Source organism: Artibeus jamaicensis, unplaced genomic scaffold, assembly GCF_021234435.1.
Source record: "Artibeus jamaicensis isolate MK-2021 breed Jamaican fruit bat unplaced genomic scaffold, CSHL_Jam_final scaffold_833, whole genome shotgun sequence".
NCBI lineage: Eukaryota > Metazoa > Chordata > Mammalia > Chiroptera > Phyllostomidae > Artibeus > Artibeus jamaicensis.
In genome coordinates, this window is record NW_026522056.1 from 8,033,089 (window position 1) to 8,050,612 (window position 17,524).

At 45.6% G+C, this 17,524-nt stretch overlaps 1 protein-coding gene across 8 annotated transcripts in view; it reads right to left on the reverse strand.

The window, feature by feature from the left end:
- The window catches only part of TACC1 (transforming acidic coiled-coil containing protein 1), a 96,732-nt gene that overhangs the window by 63,575 nt on the left and 15,633 nt on the right, over positions 1–17,524 (reverse strand). Inside the window, exon 1 of one of the 8 annotated variants that reach the window (XM_037166913.2) lies at positions 12,633–12,769. The exons of 5 other annotated variants lie outside the window; for them this stretch is intronic. In XM_037166913.2, coding sequence (XP_037022808.2) covers positions 12,633–12,709 — 77 coding nt within the window. In that variant the 5' untranslated portion in view covers positions 12,710–12,769. Of the gene's footprint in view, positions 1–12,632; positions 12,770–17,524 lie in introns of those variants that run through there. 2 more of the 8 variants (XM_037166914.2, XM_053660086.1) reach the window with 2 other exon arrangements.

Consider the following 17,524-nt stretch of genomic DNA (forward strand, 5'->3'; position numbering starts at 1 on the left):
CTGTAGGCACACACCTGCCAGCCGGGAGCCACAGCAGCCGCCAGAGGGCACCAGAAAGTCCTGTCACAAATCCAATCAACAATTTTTTAGGAGAATTTCTTCAAGATTTATATTTGTGTAAATACAAAAGTCACAATTAGCCTCCTCTGCACCCAATACAAGGTGCTTATGGCACAATTCAGCCAGTGAACACCAACGAACAGGAAGGAGGACAAAGGCTTCCAACTAATCAGAAGCCACACCAAAAAAAAAAAACCGCTCTGAACCGTGCAATCTGCAGGAGTGAAGAGAAACAACACACCCGTGAGAGGCAGGATCCCGGGCAGCAGAAGGAAACAAGTATCAGAAACTTCAGTTTCGTCCTCCCTCGCTTCCTGACCCGTTCTTCTCCCCTGCAGGCACTGCAACGGTACCAGATGACTCCCTCCCTCCACCCCACCCCGCAGAGGGTTTGGCTGGATAGCCTTGCTCACTCCGGCCAGCCCCAGCCAAAAACGGAGCACATGGTGGCTGGCGCCCCCTGACGGGAGGACTGGAGAACAGCGCCTTTCACCTGACAAGAAGCAGGAAGGAGGTGAACAGCAGGCGAGAGAGGCCCGCTCCAGGCTACACCTACTAGCTCTGTCTCTCTCCATCCTCGCCAACGTCAGCTACTTCTGAAACTTGGACACACATTTCAGTTCTAACCCTGTCCTCAAGGGTACCTCCCAACCTGCACGTGGGGGTCCAACGTTATTCAGAGCCTGACCTGTGTTCCCAAATGTCATCATTATGGGTCACTGGACACTTATGAAGCACCGCGGTTTCGCACATGGTGAAACCAGTGCGTACACAGGTTTAAATGGCAAAGGAAGGAACAGGGGGAGGGACAGGCACCAGCAGACACTGCTGGACTCAGAGAAACGCTTAGAAGACGCTTAGATGTCTGGCAGGTAAAATGCCTGGCAGCTTCCCACCATTATACCTTGTCTAAGCCTTTCCTAGTTTTTTTCCCCCAAACCCCTATTTAGGAACAATTTCCATGTAGCCATAGAAACCGAACATCTTGCAGTTGTTAGAAAAGCAAGATTCAGGCACAAATGATTCAGCAAGGAAACCCAGGAGAGGCATTCTATCTGCTCTGTGGAAACACAATACAGTATATAAATATTTACCTACAGAATGGGTTGGACAATATTTTCTCAAACATTGACTTTCCTGAAAGTGTTATCAGAAGGAAAAGAGCCATAAAAACTTACTTCTAGCAGATAAACAGAAACCTCTGCTGGTGAACGAGTTGCCTCTGTGGCAGACCCACTCTGAAGGGACTGGGAATTTTGCTTCCACTGCTGCAGCCAGATCCCCAGACTTGAATCCCAGCTCTGCCATTTAGCAGCCCTGCGGACTTCGTTTCTCAACCTTCCCAAGCCCCAGTTTATTCATCTCTCAAATGGGTTAGGTGCATACCCCACAGGGTCTGTGAAAGAATTAAATGAGATGGTGACAGGCCCCAGGATCTCTCACACTCCGAACTCTTATATATTGTGTCTGCATGTATTTTTGTTTGGAAAACTCTATAAGATTTTTACCAAGGAACCTATGGTCCAAGTGTTAAGAGCTATTGCTCTAAACAAAGCATCTTTGCAAGATTCCTGGGAGCTCTCATCAGCGACAGAACGTGCTGTCAGACTTTTACGGGAACATGCAGTGCAGACAGACAAATGGGTCATATTAGAAATGGGACTACCCTGCTCTCAGAAGACAGATATGACCCTAAAGCTATTGAGAATTGTGTTATTCAACACCCACACTTCAGTTAAATTTAGGGTAGTACCCCTAAATGTCACCAATCCAAATATAATTTCTATGATATAATATTATATCATAACATGTAATATAATATTTATATATAATATAATAATTGTTATTCATAATATTTGCAGCAGACATACCATATGATTGGCCATAAGAAACAGCACTATCTACAGGCAAGATAATTATATCCAAAATATTCCTGAAAGTGAGAATTCGGAGAATCAAGAACTTGAAAGTGAGGGATCCTCCCTCTCACTGTCCCAGGTTACCAAGTTACCACAGGTACAGGAAGTGGAAGGTACAGGAGGAGAAGAGGACTGTGTTTTGTCACTTGCCATTTTTTATAGAATATGCTAGAACTTTATATCATGTTACTACAAAAAATAAAATCAAGACTCTCCATGAAAAATGTAAGCCTGAGAAAGCATGCAGATCACCTGAGAGCATTTGAAGGCACCCCCATTTCCATACAGGAAGCCAAACTGTTTAAAATAAAACTCTCAGATGGCCTGCAGACTGTTGTAGATCAATGTAAAATCTATGGGAAAGCTCAGTCATAAATGTCCTTTTTTTCCAAGCTCTATTCGCAAGGTCACCTCCACTTCTCTGGCAAATGTCCAGTGCCCGATATTATTAAAAAAATTTTAGATTTTGTACATTTCAAAAGGCTCTCCTCTGCTTATATTAATTTCCACATAAATAATAAATAACATTCACAGTGCCTGAACATAAGAATGTAGTCAATTAATATTTATTGAGTGAATGAGAAAGGAAAGAGAAAAACCATCAAGGGTTAAAACAGAAGGAAAGAGAGATTATAATATAGAATTTTAAAAAATGGTATTACCAATTTGTGGGAAAAGAAAGGATTGTTTAATAACTCCATACCCCATAGTAGTCCTGGAGTAACTGGTTAGATATTTTTTTTTTAAAAGTTAGAGCCTTATCTTACACTAGAGAGTCTAGAAATTTCAGGGTCAGTAAACAGTTTGTTATAAAGAGAAGGAAGTTATAACAACTGGGAGAAAAAGTTTTCCCATCTTCGGATACAAGGAGCTTACTATGTCCACGGGCAGAGCAGGAAACCCCGGAGGAAAACAGGACAGGTTTATTTACATTAAAAAGTAAGTGCAGCCCTGGCTGGTGTAGCTCAGTGGGTTGAGCACGGGCCTGTGAACCAGACAATGGCGGTTCGATTCCCAGTCAGGGCACATTCCTGGGTTGCAGGCTGGTTCCCTGCAGGACAGTTCCCAACAGGGGACGCATGAAAGGCAACCATACATTGATATTTCTCTCCCTCTCTCCTTCCCTTCCCCTCTAAAGATAAATAAATAAAATCTTTTAAAAAAAGTGAATGCGGTGTGGTACCCTGGAACAGAAAGGGGATATCAGGTAAAAATGAAGGAACGCTGAATAAAGCCCAGACTTTAGCTGATAATAATATACCAACGGTGGCTTCATTAATTGAAACAAAAGTACCACTCTAATATAACATGTTAATAACAGGGGAAACCGCTTGTGGGGTCTCTGGGAACTCTCAGTATATCTGCTTAAATTTTCTGTAAATCCAAAACTGTTCTAAAATTAAAAGTTCACTAAAAAAAACTCCCTCTCAAAACCAAACCAAGCCGAACAAAATGGCAGCCAAGGGTTAATGGTTTTACATAACAAAACAGCCAGGCATGTAGGTCTCTGGATTCGGGCCACTAGGCTTAAATCTCAATTTTGTCACTGGCTGCGAGACCTCGGGCAGGCTGCAGAATCTCTCTGGGTCTGTTTCCTCGTGCACAAATGAGGATGTGACAATGTACCCACCTTACAGGGTTATTGGGAGAATCATATAAAAAGTTAATGCATGTACAAGACTAACTTTCCCTAGCATATGGTAAGCGCTCAGTAAATATTAGCTGGCTTCATCACGAAGCTCTCACAAATGAACATTTTAAAATTTTAGCATCTTGGCACAAAATTGGCAAAAAGAAATAAATAAGGAATTAAGTAATTACAAATGGCTAATAGACAGACCGGGAAAAGTTCACTCTCGTTGGTAATGAATTAAAAAGTTGGAATGAGATCATACTTTTTCTCTTACCAAGTTGGCAATGACTCAGAATGACAGTGCAGGCGCTGGAAGGGGCGCCGTGAACTTCCGGGGAGGACGCCGCGCCACTGCAGGTGGGGGAGTGCGGTTTGGTGCGACGCTTGGGGGAGTAATTTGACAATATGGAGTAACATATAACAAAATACAACCAAAAGGGTCTTCACACCCTTTGATCCTGTAATTCAACTTCTAGGAATATATTCTGCTATTAATCAGAGATGCAAAAAGAATTATAAAGATATTTATTAACTGTGTTATTTATGTGAGCAAAAATTGTGACCAAGCTAACTGTCAACCGCTTAGGAAAAATAAATAAAAAATGTACCAATCATAAAAATGATGATGCAGGCAGATGATGTACCATTAAGCAAGCAATAAAATGATATTTTTGAATTCAGCAAATGATACAGAGGAAGGGTTATAATGTTAAATTTTTTAAAAGAATGAAAAATACATTTACTGAAAAAAACCACAAAATTGTAATAAAATGTACCACTCACCTACCACATTAATGGCCCTCCTTGGGTGATGAGGTTACAAGTGGTTGATTTTCTTTACAGTTCTCTGCGTTTTATAAATTTTCAGATATTTTAAAATCTGAAATACCTTATGATTATCAAAGGAATATATGTTTGTTATAGAACATTTGGAATGTCAGAAAAATGCTACTGAACTGCTAACATACAAAAATAAAAAGACGAGGGAAGATGTTCATAAAGGAAAACCTAGCTCCCTCCTCCGGGTGCGGCCTGGGTAGGTGGTGAGGTGCTGGGCAGAATGACGAGAAGCTGTGGTTTCAAGCACCCCCACCATGGGGTTGAGCCCTCTGTGAGAACACGTCTCCCCAGTTCAGTCCAGGGGTGCCATGGTGCCTCGGCCAACCCCATTGGCTGGAAACTCCCCTCTGAGGCTCCTGGAGTTCTGTCTAAACTCCCACATGACCACGAAGACCTCAGCACCCAGCCCACGTCCACCTCTCCAGCCTCATGGCTCCCCAGTGCTCCCCAGCCCCTTCCGTACCCACCCTGCCCCTAGAAGCTCACCACTCCTCAGCTCTAGAGGGCTCCTGCTTCACACAGACGAGGTCATGCTTCACACAGACAGTGTGGTACTGGCATTAGGACAGACTGACAGATCAATGGAATAGAACTGAAAACCCACAAACAAACCCCCACATATATGGTCCATTGATTTTCCATAAGGGTAGCAAAACCATTCAACGGGGAAAGGATAATCTATTCAACTAATGGTTCTGGGAACCCTGGATCCACATGTAGAACGATGAAGCTCTTCAATATACCACCTGCAAACGTTAACTACCAAGGAATAAAAGATCTAAAATGATAAAACTCTTAGGATAAGAAATAATGGAAAATCTTCATGACATTGGGTATAATTTCTTTTTAAAAATATTGTTTCAAGACTTTATTTATTTAGTTTTAGAGAGAACGGAAAGGAGAGAGAGAGAGAGGGAGAGAAACATCCATGTGTGAGAGATGCATTAATTGGCTCCCACTCACACACCCCCAACTGGGGACCTGGCTGGCAATCCAGCCATGTGCCCTGACTGGGAACTGAACCAGTAACCTTTTAGTTTACAGGCCAGCATTCAATCCACTGAGCCACACCAGCCAGGGCTAATAAGTTTTTAAATTTGATTTTAGAGAGAGAGAGAGATGAAGGGAGAGAGAGAACATCAATTTGTTGTTCCACTTATTTATGCATTCATTGGTTGCTTCTTTTTAAATGTTCACTTAAGGACACGCTTAGTAATTTTAGAAAGAATGTTAGAAAGAATTTAGAGAGAAACATGGACCGGTGGCCTCTCACACAGCAACCCCATTGGGGACTGACCTTGCAAACTGGACATGTGCCCTGACTGGGAATCAAACCCACAACCTCTGGTTTATGGGTAGACACTCCTACCAGCTGAGCCATGCTGGCCAAGGCCATTGGTTGCTTCTTGTATGTCCCCTGACAAGGGATCGAAACCACAACCTGGCATATCAGGATGATGCTTTAACCAACAGAGCTACCTATCCAGGGCTGGCAATGTTTCTGTTTTCATTTTTTTAAATCCTCACCTGAGGACATATTCACTGACTTAGAGAGAACAGGAGGTTAGGGGGCAGAGAGAGAGTGAGAGAGACATACATGTTGGCTACCACCTGTCCAAACCCTGACCTAGTATCGAACCTACAACCTAGGTATGTGCCCCATACCTGGGATTGACCCCACACCCCCTTTGTGTATGGGAGGATGCTCCAACCAGCCGAGCCCCCTGGCCAGGACTGGCAATGATTTGCTGGTATTAACACTAAAAGCAGAAAGCAATGAAAGGAAAAAACACATAAACTGACTTCATCAAAATTAAAAATGCAGCTGCATCAAAGGACACTGTCAGTGCAGTGAGAAGGCAACCCACAGATGGGAGAAAATATTTGCAAGTTACATATCTGATAGGCAATGAATATCCAGAACATACGAAGAGCCCATATGACTCAACAACAACAAGGCAAACAACCTATTTCAAATCTGGGCAAAGTTTGGGACATTCGGAGAATGAACAGTTCTCCAAAGAAAGATACAGAAATGGCCACAACACACACAAAAAGATGATTGACATCACTCATTATTAGTGAAATGTAATCAGAGAAAAATGAGATTCCCTTTAAGATAGCTATTAATGTTTTTAAAAAGAAAAAATGTCTCAGAAAATAGCAAGTGTTAGAAAGAATGTGGATAAACGGGAACCATCACGCATTGTTGGTGAGAATGTCAAATGGCGAAGTCCCGTGGAAAACCGCTTGGTGGTGCCTCAGGAAGTTAAACGTGGAGTTGCCCTGTGACCCAGCACTCGTTCCTAGGCACACGTCCAACAAACTGGGAGGCAGAGACTCAGCTACCTGTGCACCATGTTCATAGCAGAATTACCCACAGTCGCCAAAAGGTGGAGCAACCCAAGTGCCCATCAACAGGCAAGTGGATTAACAAACTGATACATTATTGTCACGCACCATATTATTCAACCATAAAAAGGAATGAAATTCTGATACATCCTACGATGTGGACGAATCATTGAGGGCATATGCTAAGTAAACCCACACAGAAGGATATTCTATAATTCCACTTATAGGAGAGGCCTATAGGCAGATAGAGACAGAAGGTAGAATAAGGACACCAGGGGCCAGCGGAGGTGAGAAGGCAGGGATGATGTTTAATGGTTCCAAGTTTCCGGCTGGTGTGACGCAGAAGTTCTGGAAATGGGTGGTCGTCATGGTTTCACTATACTGAGAGTATACTTAATGCCACCAAATTGTGCACTTAAAAATAATTAAAATGGTAAATTTTATGTTATATATATTTTACCACAATAAAAATGCAGAAAAATAGCACACCATAATAGCTACAATGAGCTGCCTCAGAAGATGGACCTCCATGTTCCATGACCATTCAAGATGCTACAAGTTCATTTCCTGACCTTGGGTTAACAAATTCACAGACCCTGCAGCCCGCTCTGGCTACTAACCAATTTAGTAGCCATTAGACACTCTACTTTGCTAGCTCAGTACACCAGCAGCTGGGCCCCCTTTTCCCCCCTTTTGTCTTCTTGATTTTTAACATTGAAACATATACCAGCTGGGGCAGCTGCGGGGTGGGGGTGGGGCACAATTGACCACTGAAGCTAAAAACAGGGGAGAAACTGTGGAGCAAAACTATACTTGAACCCCCTTACAGTTTCAGTCCTTGATAGAGTATCTATCTTAACCCTGTAATGATTTTCAGAGAGGGACTCCCCTTCTCTTATTAACTCTCTTTGCTGTTTCAAGTACCCTCAACAGTCTAGAGGTTATGATATCTAAACTCAACAAACACACACACAAATAACTCCCTTGTCATGTCATTCCAACCATTTCCTTTCCGATTGGCTTTACTGGAGGTGGAGCTAGCCAACATCCCCTAAAATATATATATGTATATATATCACATCTCTCAAGCCCCTCCTTCAAGTTAAACATTATAATTCTTTGTAGTTTTCTTCATATAGCTGGTTTTCCTGGGTCTTTCCCACAAACTTTCTTTAAGTCTCTCTTAATTGCACACTAACGCATCTTACATGGACAGTTAAAATTTCCTACAGCAACTGGGAACTTAAGCATTTTTAATGACAACTGAAACTGTGTGGCAAGAAGGTGGTGAATAGTACCATGAACTTGAAAGCAATGGTTGTCAGAAATACTGTTCCCTAAGTTTACTTCTTTTGCGTCATGTTTTCCTGGACTTGAAACTTCAAAGCCAGCACCGCCCTCCCCATGTCGGAGACATCTGTCCCACAGCGACTTGCCTGCGAAGAGGCATTTCGGCTTAGTTGCTGCTGACTTTGAAGTTCGCCAGAACATTGTAGAACCTGCATTTAATTCTCATGATCAGAAGGTTCACAGCAAAAATACTCCAGACCTCAGAAACTCTTCCTGACTTTGCCATTGACCTATTCCATTGCTCTATATTCCAAAAGCAAACAGAGATTGGACAAGAAACGCAGTAAGAATTGACAGCAGGTGAGCATTTTGCATTCCAGGCACACAAGCTCAACAAGTATGAGATGGATTCGTTATACACCATACTCCTTAATGAATAATGGTTTCTGCTTTACGTCATTCTCCAATTCTCTCCACAGATTATTTACTGCTCTTAGGAAGCCCACCTGGACTCATTGCTGAAAATAGTCAACTAAGGAATCAGTGGTTTCAAACATTTCACCAAACTACCATCTCCCCAAACACATGTCCGTCTTCTTGATCTTTCTAGAAAATGGAAATTAACTGAGGAGAAAATTGACTTAAAAAAGTTATTGCCTTGCTTCTTTAAGATGTCTTGCTGAGCCCTGGCTGGTGTGGCTCGGTGGACTAAGCCAGGGCCAGTGCCCGCCTGCAAGCCAAAGGGTTGCAGGTTCAATTCCCAGTGAGGGCACATGCCTGGGTTGGGTGCCAGGTCCCAGTAGGAGGTGTGTGAGAGGCTACGACACACTAATGTTTCTTTCCTTCTCTTTCTTCCTCCCTTCCTCTCTCTCTAAATAAGTAAATAAATAAAATCTTTTTTAAAAAGATGCTGAGTTAAGACACAAGTTCACCTCTTCAGAAGGGACCCTGCCTTACTCAAAAGTGTACATTCCCTGGGGACAGTTTATACAGGCATTCAGAGCAGTCCAGTATTTGACATGTGGCCGGAGGCTGCCCTACAACACAGCCTCTCCACAACCAGGCTGTCCTGAACCCCCGGTAACAGGGTTGTTCACCTTCACACCAAGAAGGTGGGAAAAGCACCAACATCTGCGTGTGCCCAGGTCAACTATGCGGAGCACATGCGGTGAGACCCAGAGTTCTAACGAGGTCGCCTGGAACAAACAACCTGCCAGCAGGGCCTGTGGGGGCCCACGCATGCCGAATGTGCCCCCGCAACAGGAGCAAAAAAACCGCTGTGAAGGTATCACAAACACTGGCACAAATCGGAAAGCTAAACAAAAAAAAAAAAAATGAAGCTTTTCTGAGTAATAAAAACAGTTAAAAGGCCAATGCATACATATTCCAAAGAACCCAGCCCAGTACATGCTTCCGAGGCACATGTCCATGAAAATGCATTAGAAATAACTCAGGTGCTGATCACTCATTCAGTACCAGGCCCTGCACGGATAACACACACCACCTGGAAACGTAGGTGTCACTATTACCGACACTTTAAAGATGCAGAAATTTGCCCAACTGAAGAGTTAAACTATTTCCCAAAGCTTCCTGAACTAAGCTGGCATGCAGTCTAGCTGGAAGTTCACCCCAGGTTGAAATTCCATTCTCCAGCTTCTGCATTTGACCACCATGTTGCGCGGCCCCCCTGAATAAATGAAGTGGGACTTCCCCTGGCTTTTACCAAAGCCAACTTGTGTGATTCCTTGGCTTTGGGGAAGGAAGACAACTACGATATTAAAAAATAATGAGTTTTCTCTTAAAGTCAGACTTGATTTTCATGTACCTCCACACTTGTTTTTATTTCACAATAGACCTCTGCTTGGAGGTTTATGTGGTTACATTTAGTACTTGATTAAATTACTCTGAAATGTAAATTGGGAACATTCTGAAACATAATTTCTCCCTCAGAAGACAAATGCCCCCAGTAATGCTCTGCTTGTGAGAGTTTCATGTATTTATTTATAAAAAGGAACAATAGATTTTAAAATGCAACGGCCAGAGTAGGAGAACTTCCTTGAGGTCAGCATTATCCCCAATAGCCACATGTCCGGCAGGAAATCTGCAGCCGGGTGACATTAACAATGAATCCTCCACTTTCTTGGACCCTGGAGAGACTTGTGGCTCACACGTCTGAACAAGGCAGGCCTTGGATAACTGCATACATTTTGCTTTTCATGTATATTATAGGCACGGCATCATATTTCTGAAGAGACTTCCACCAGCTACACACCAACTGGTTCGTAGGGTTGCATCATCAAGCATTGCTCGCACACCCTGATGAGGCTAATTAATAATCCCAACACTGCCTACATGGGTTTATGTGCTTCTTAATGTATTTGCTTGAGGAGGGTAGGGATTCCTGGGCTGTGTTCCCAGGTGAAGACCAAGGATGAGCTTTTACGTTGATCTTTGTTAGGTAAGATTTGCTAAACATATAAGGCACATGCAGAACCTCACTGGCGAGACAGATCCTCTACTGCCAAACCACTGGGTAGTTTAACAACTCAGAATCCAAATTCCTTCCTCTGCAGGACCCTAATGATGGAGTCCTGCAGAGAAGGCACTGAGTTCACATCTTCAGCTATCAGTGAATGGTTCCAATATTTACTTTCAAGATACACACACACAAAAAACATGGCCACATGTTCACAAAGATTCAATAGTTAATTTTTATCCTGGGCTAAAGCAATATATTGCTCAGAGATAAAACTATAACTTGTTATGCATGTACACATGACCTTACATCATCCTCAGAACAGCCCATGAAGGGGACATTGTTTGCACTCCCCTTTAGCCAACGAGGAAGCAGACACAGGGCGGTTAAGGCACAGGTGAAAGCTCTCCAGTTGTTGAGGCGTGGAGCCTAGAATCGTACTCACAGCCATCTGCCTCCAAAACGTTTTACTTCGTCTCAGTGCTCTGCTGCCTCTTATGTCTGTTTCTTAAAAACTTAAGTCAACTTTGGCACTTTCCTCACAGTTGGTCTTAAGCACTGCTAATTCAGATTTCTCCCTTATTCGGGAAGAACTGAAGAAATAAATGGGGTGTGTTCTGCAGCAGAGATAAACGTCTGTTTCTGCCCTGGCCGGGCAGCTTGGTTGGTTAGAGCATCTTCCTCGTATACCAGGGTCGTGGGTTTGATCCCTGGTCGGGGCACATACAAGAAGCAACCAGCAAATACATAAATGGATGGAACATCCAATCAATGCGTGTCTCTCTCCTCTCTGCCTACCCCTCTCTCCCCCTCCCGCACTCATTTTCAAATCAGTCAATAATTTTTGTTTGTTTCCTAGGATAGTCCCAACTCTCCTGCAGGAGGCAGCAACAGCACAGGCGCTGGAGTTAGAGGACCTGGTTTTACCACATCTAGCTGTGTGACCTTGGACAGGTCACTTAATTTCTCTGAACTTCAGTTTCCTCACCAGTAAAATGAGGCAATGATAGAAACTCAGTGTTCCTGCAGATTAAACAATACAATATTTAGAACAGGGTTTCCCACATTTTATGTGCTCAGTCATTCTCAGCTATTCTTATGATTAATGAGCTACCTGAACTAAGTTTAGATTAGTGATCATATATAAACATCAGAAGGCACAACTAAAACATCTATCATTTAGTTACTTGGAAGCTACTTTGCCTTGAAAAGATGACCAAAAATCCCTTCCATGGCCTGGGCTGCCTATATGTGGTGGCTAACTGAATCTCTCAAATTAAATAGCTTTGGCATTGGCTGATTTAAAATAGACTGTGGACTCCTTGACATTACCTCATCTCCAAAGCTCATACAGTCTAAAAGTTTTTGAAATTAAACACTTAAAAGTTTGTTTGGGTGCTCAAATAAATAGCTGTCAACGCATCCTCTCTGGCAAGAAGTGTGGCCATCTTTTAAATCCTGCAACGTGCTCTTATCACTTTCTCTAAAAATGCTGGCATGTCAGTACGTGGCGTCCCCAATTGTTGCTGTCCCCGAACAAAAGCCTAATTGCTACTAGTACAATACAGCCCTTTCTCTGAGATCACCATGAAGACCTCGGAACAAACAGGAGAGGGGGGTTCTCGGGAGCAGCAAGCATTGCATCAAAATCCGGGGACGCTGCAGGCCAACACGAACACGAGCTGAGTTATCTTTGAGACTCGAGCCCCAGGCCACTCTGCAAGTAGCTCTGTCTCCACACACGCTTTTTCCTTCTTGAACGAGTCTGGAAAACTCGAGGTCCCCTTCTCCCACCCGCGCAGCAAGAACAGGAGGGCAGCAGCCCTGCTTGGGTGCGATTATGTCACGGTGGGGTTGTGGCCGGGAGGGAGCCCTCAGGGCCCCACAGGGCGAGGCTCGGGGCCGCTTGTCTCACCAGGCCAACCCCGGAGTCCCCGCGCCCCCGCGGGCGCGAGTGGGTACCCCAACTTCCCAGACCTTGTGGGACAGGGGCCGGACGTTTCACTCCCGGCTAGCACGCAAACCCCCAAACGGCGGCCCCGGGGAGGCCTCTGGGACTCACGCGGTTTCTCTGGGTCTCGGGGGCCTCTCCCCGGCCGGCTCCCGGCCCCTCGGGGTCTGAGAGTGGGAGCCTCCCATGGCTTGGAGCTCGTGCCCGGGCTCGCGCCGCCTGTGCTCCGCGGCGCGTCGGCGGGACCCGGACCCTTGGCGGGGAGGAGGCGCCGGGGCGGGAGGGTGGGTGGGGCCGAGGGGTGGGCGGGGAGCCCTCCTTCAGGGTCCCGGGCGTGGAGAGCCGGCAAGAGGACCGTGCTGGAGACGCAGCCGTTCTCAGCCTAATGCAGGGTTCAGCCTGCCCGCCACCCGGGTCACCGCGAGGGGACGCCACAGAGCAGCGCTGATGCCCAAGTCACACCCGGGCAGGGGGCGCGACATCTCCCAGCCAGGGCGCCCCACGGCGGCCCAGGGCCACAGGGCGAGCGGACTGGCGGCCTGGGCGCGTCCCCCGCGGTCGTTCTCTCTGCCCCTGCCGGCCGGGGCCGTCGGGCGGCCCTGGGGCAGCGGGCAGGCGCCAGGGGAAACTCCAGGTCGAGCCTGAAAGAGGAGCTGCGGGGAAGGGGCAGCCCTGCGGAGAGGCACCGTCAGCGGGCAGTGTGCGCCCGAACCGCACGGCTGACTCGGGCTGCGCTTCCAAGCCTGCAGCCTCGCCCGCACGCGGGCGGGAGGAAGGCCTGGGCTGAGTTCTACAGAAAACAGTTCATCCTGGTTCTGCCCTTGACTAGCTGGGTGAATTGGAACCAGTCACTTCACCCTCTCCGAATCATTTCCTGATTAATCAAATAACGGAGTATGTTTATTTTTACCCCTCAGCATCCCTTCCGATTTGGACAACGAATGAATGAATGTTCTTCCACACCCAGAGGAAAAATGCACCCTATCCCTCCCATTGCACCGAATAACTCTCTCTTCAGACTATTTCATGCTCCACTTTTCTCCTCTCCAGCCACCTCCCCTCCACCCCCAGCGTTTTTGCTTTTTTGTGTGGGAGGGGTACCTAGATTGGTGTGCCTTAAACAAACAAACAAACAAACAAACACCTATGTACCGTTCCAAACCCAACACAAAGCTCTCTTCTATACCATTACCCTGAATCCTGACGTCACATCCTTTTTTGTTACTGTCTGTCTCCTGCACTGGAATGGAAACTCCGTGGAGACAGAAAATTAACTTTTGTTTCCTGTTCCTGCTTGGCGCTCAACTGTTGATAAATGCGTCCGTTCTACACGCAGGTGGTCCACCCTTCTTCCTGGCGTTCCCGCAACACTCGTTAGTTTCAATAACATAGCGTTTACCAATCTCATTTTGTTGCCATCTCCTCACTTGTTCATCTTTCCAGTAGAACCTGAGTTCTTCCGTGGCGAGAACGCTGTCTTATCTCTGCATCCGAACTCAGTGCCTGGCACAGTGCCGTACTGTACCCTGGCCCGCGGTGTGTGCTCAATGAGTGAACCCTGTGGGTAGGCGGCGCCCGGGGTGTGTTCAGCATTAGCTGTCATTCCGGATGGGAAGCTCTGGGAGAATAGAGAGGCCTGTGGCTACACTTCATGTTTCCAGAAAACTCATAATAAAGACATATATAAATATATATTTATATATACAAATAGAGACAGCCAATCTCTCTTTTTTAATGTCAAATTTTGACTTCCTATTTATACGTTATATATTATCTTCACTCTGTTATGGCCAGAAGGTTCCTAGAGTTTGGGATGCGGCCACATTGTTGACATGTACATCCAAGTATTTGGGAAAAGAAACGTTAATCTGTACAAATGTAGTGAGACTGAACTGAGGTCTTATGGGAAGCATTTCAAATAGCTAAGGAAAAGTTGACTCTTGGCAGATAACTTTTAAGTTCAAGTTCTTCACACATTCTATTGGGAATACTTCGGCAGTGTGATTGAAGAGCCAGCGATATCACAAACACGACCCTGTCAACGCCGCGGTCCCCTCCGGAGGAACATGCAGCCCCTCCCAGTGAGAAAGGTCTGCATTCCCAGTGGGTCAACCAAGAAAAAATGGGAGGGGTGCCAGGAGAGGAGGGTGAGGAAGAAAATGTTGTCTTCCCACCCCGTGGACAAGACGGTCTGTTGGGAAGAGTTTTATTGCTATAAGTGCAGAGAAGCCCAGCACATGTCACTAAAGTTGTTTAAAAGAAAAGAAAAAATCAAGCCCACACCCTGTTGCAGCGCAGAGAAGCTGAGATAAAGAGGGGGAGAAAGAGTCTCTAGAACAATGCGAAAGGTTGCCCATAAGGGACACAAATGCATCTCTGCAGAGATGCTTGTGTGCTCTGATTGGCTGTCCTACCTGGTCCAGACAGGAGCAGCTGGGGCTTCAGACCCAGGGATGGGAAGACACTGAAGGAGAAGTCTTGTCTTTGGGAATTAAACTTAAGAGACCTCTCCGGATAAAATGCCCAGCATAGACCCGAGAGCTCCACATACGTGATGATTTGCCCCTTCCACAGAAGCAGAGCTGAGTTCTGTTTTTCCACCCTAGAGACTGCTCACAGATCGCCAGTGCAGGAACAGACTACGCAAAATCTGCAAATCTTCTGCTTAATGTCCCTTGGTTTAAAACTCTTCTTGCTTTTTATATTTCAATTACAAAACAAAGTCAAAGCCTTCACATTCCTAATGAAGATACAGGCTTGTTGCCATGCGATCACAAGCTGTCTGAGGAAAACGATTGAACCTATGGCAACGCCTCCTCCCTGCCACTTGTGGTTCTGCGGTGGTGCAGTCAGAGGCCAGCTGAAAGTGTGGGGGACCCTGCTGTCACCTGACCCGCTGACTGAGCACAGAATGCCAGTTCTGGGGATCAGAACCAATCACGTAGGTGAAGAGTTCTGTTTTAAGCAGAGGGTAATAGCTGGAGACCACTTGGTGTTGCCTTTGATATGCAGTAAAGGGAAAAGAAAACCTGGCTATTAGATGCTGTGCTGTAGTTTCTGCCTAATGTGACCAAAAAGAAGAAAAAGAAGGAGAGAGGAGGGAGGCAGCCAGCCCACCTTTCTCAGTCCCTGGGGTCGGTGGGCTGCTGCAACATGATGGCCAGTCAGGGTCGAAGGAGACATACGGCCAGCGATGAAGTCTAGGAGGGGTATTACGTGATATCTGGTATTAAGGTTTTCATTTGGGCATTATAATTCTGCCAGTAAGTCATTTTTAAATGTTGAAAAAATAGTAAAGAAAGAAAATTTAAGAAACTGAAATTCAGGACTGCTCATCTGAGATTGCAAAACACACCCTTCAGTGTCAAAACTCCCCCCACCCCCAGAATGCTACTCATGCTTTGTAGAAGGACGGCAGCTAACAGGTATGAGATACCAGGTTCAGTGGGGAATGATGGTAACAGTAGTTAGGAGTTGCTGAGCACTTTTTATGTACCAGCCTCTGTTCTAAGTGCTTTTGATTCATTAACTCATTCAGTGTTCATCAGAATGTTCTGGGTAGGCACGTTTCGTGTCCTTAATTTACAAATGAGCAAAGTGAGGCATGGAAAGGTTAAAGGTGCCCATGGCCACATGGCTAGGAAATGGCAGCGCCGGGATTCGGAGTTGGCAGGCCAGCTGCAGAGCCCTCACACGGAGCTCAGACTCCAGGCTGCACTTCTTTCATTTTTACACTGCAGTGTCTGCAGTGCTTCAAACCAGTTCTGTCTGGATTACAAGTTGATGCTCAGCATGCATCTTCGCCCCCAGCAATCATGGCAAATGAGTGTTACCCTTCAAAGCAGCTGCCTTGGAGAGCTATATACGTATCTCAGAGCTGCCCCTTCTTTCCCATTTTGGAAATTGTTTAAATGCCAAATTTATGATGTATTGGATTTACTACCGAAGAGCCACATATTGTTCTTGACATCAGGTAATGTAAGTGCTCCAACGTTGTTCTCCTTCTTCAAGATCATTTTGGCTATTCTAATGGGACAGCTGTCTTTAGACAAAACAGGCAAACTTTGGCTTTCCCTATAACAACATTTAAAATAAACTTGTTCGTTTTCTTTAGAGGAGGGGTCCATGGAGAAACTTATTTTTTTAAGTTTTGGTCAATGGGATAAAAACAGATGTATTAAGTTCAACTCCCAGGAAGTATCATTAACAGAGAGTGAGGGGGTACCGCAGTCTGAATGTCGGTGCCCCTCCAAATTTCATGTGTTAAAGTCCTAACCTGCACAGGTGATGCTATTAGGTAATGGGGCCTCCAGGAGATGGCTAATTCATGAGTGTGGCACTCTCATCAACGGGATAAGTGTCCTTATAAAGACGCTCCGGGGAGATGAGACCCCTTCCCTTCTTCCGTGTGAGGACACAGGAGGCACTGGCTATGAACCAGGAAAACGGCTTCACCAAAGTGCCGCCATGCTGGTGTGCTGCTGCTGGAATTCTAGGCTTCAAAACCGAGAGAAATGAATTTCTGGGCTTTTAAAAATATGTTTTAGAGAGAGGGGAAGAGAGAGAGAAACATCAATGTGAGAGAAAAACATCTACCAGTTGCCTCTCGTACGCTTCCTGACCGTCATGAACCCACACCCCAGGCCTGTGCCCTGACCAGGAATCCAACCCCCAAGCTTTGGGGGTGTGCAGAATGATGCTCCAACCGAGCTGCACCAGCCAGGGCTAAATTCCCGTGTGTGTGCTTTTTAAAGCTACCCAGTTTGTAGTATGCTGTTATAGAGGCCCAAATGGCCCAAGACAGGAAGTGAGCCCTTTGGGGGCTCTTTGTTTTCCTGCCAGCCTGAATGCTGAGGGGCTAAACTGGATTCTCGCAGCCACGCTTAATCCTGAGGTTGAAGGAGCCTGAGTCCTTTACACCCAGGAGCCTCTGAGCCTGCCCTGGATTGCCTACCTACAGATTTCATTTACGTGAGAAAAAAAATGAATAACACATTGGTTAG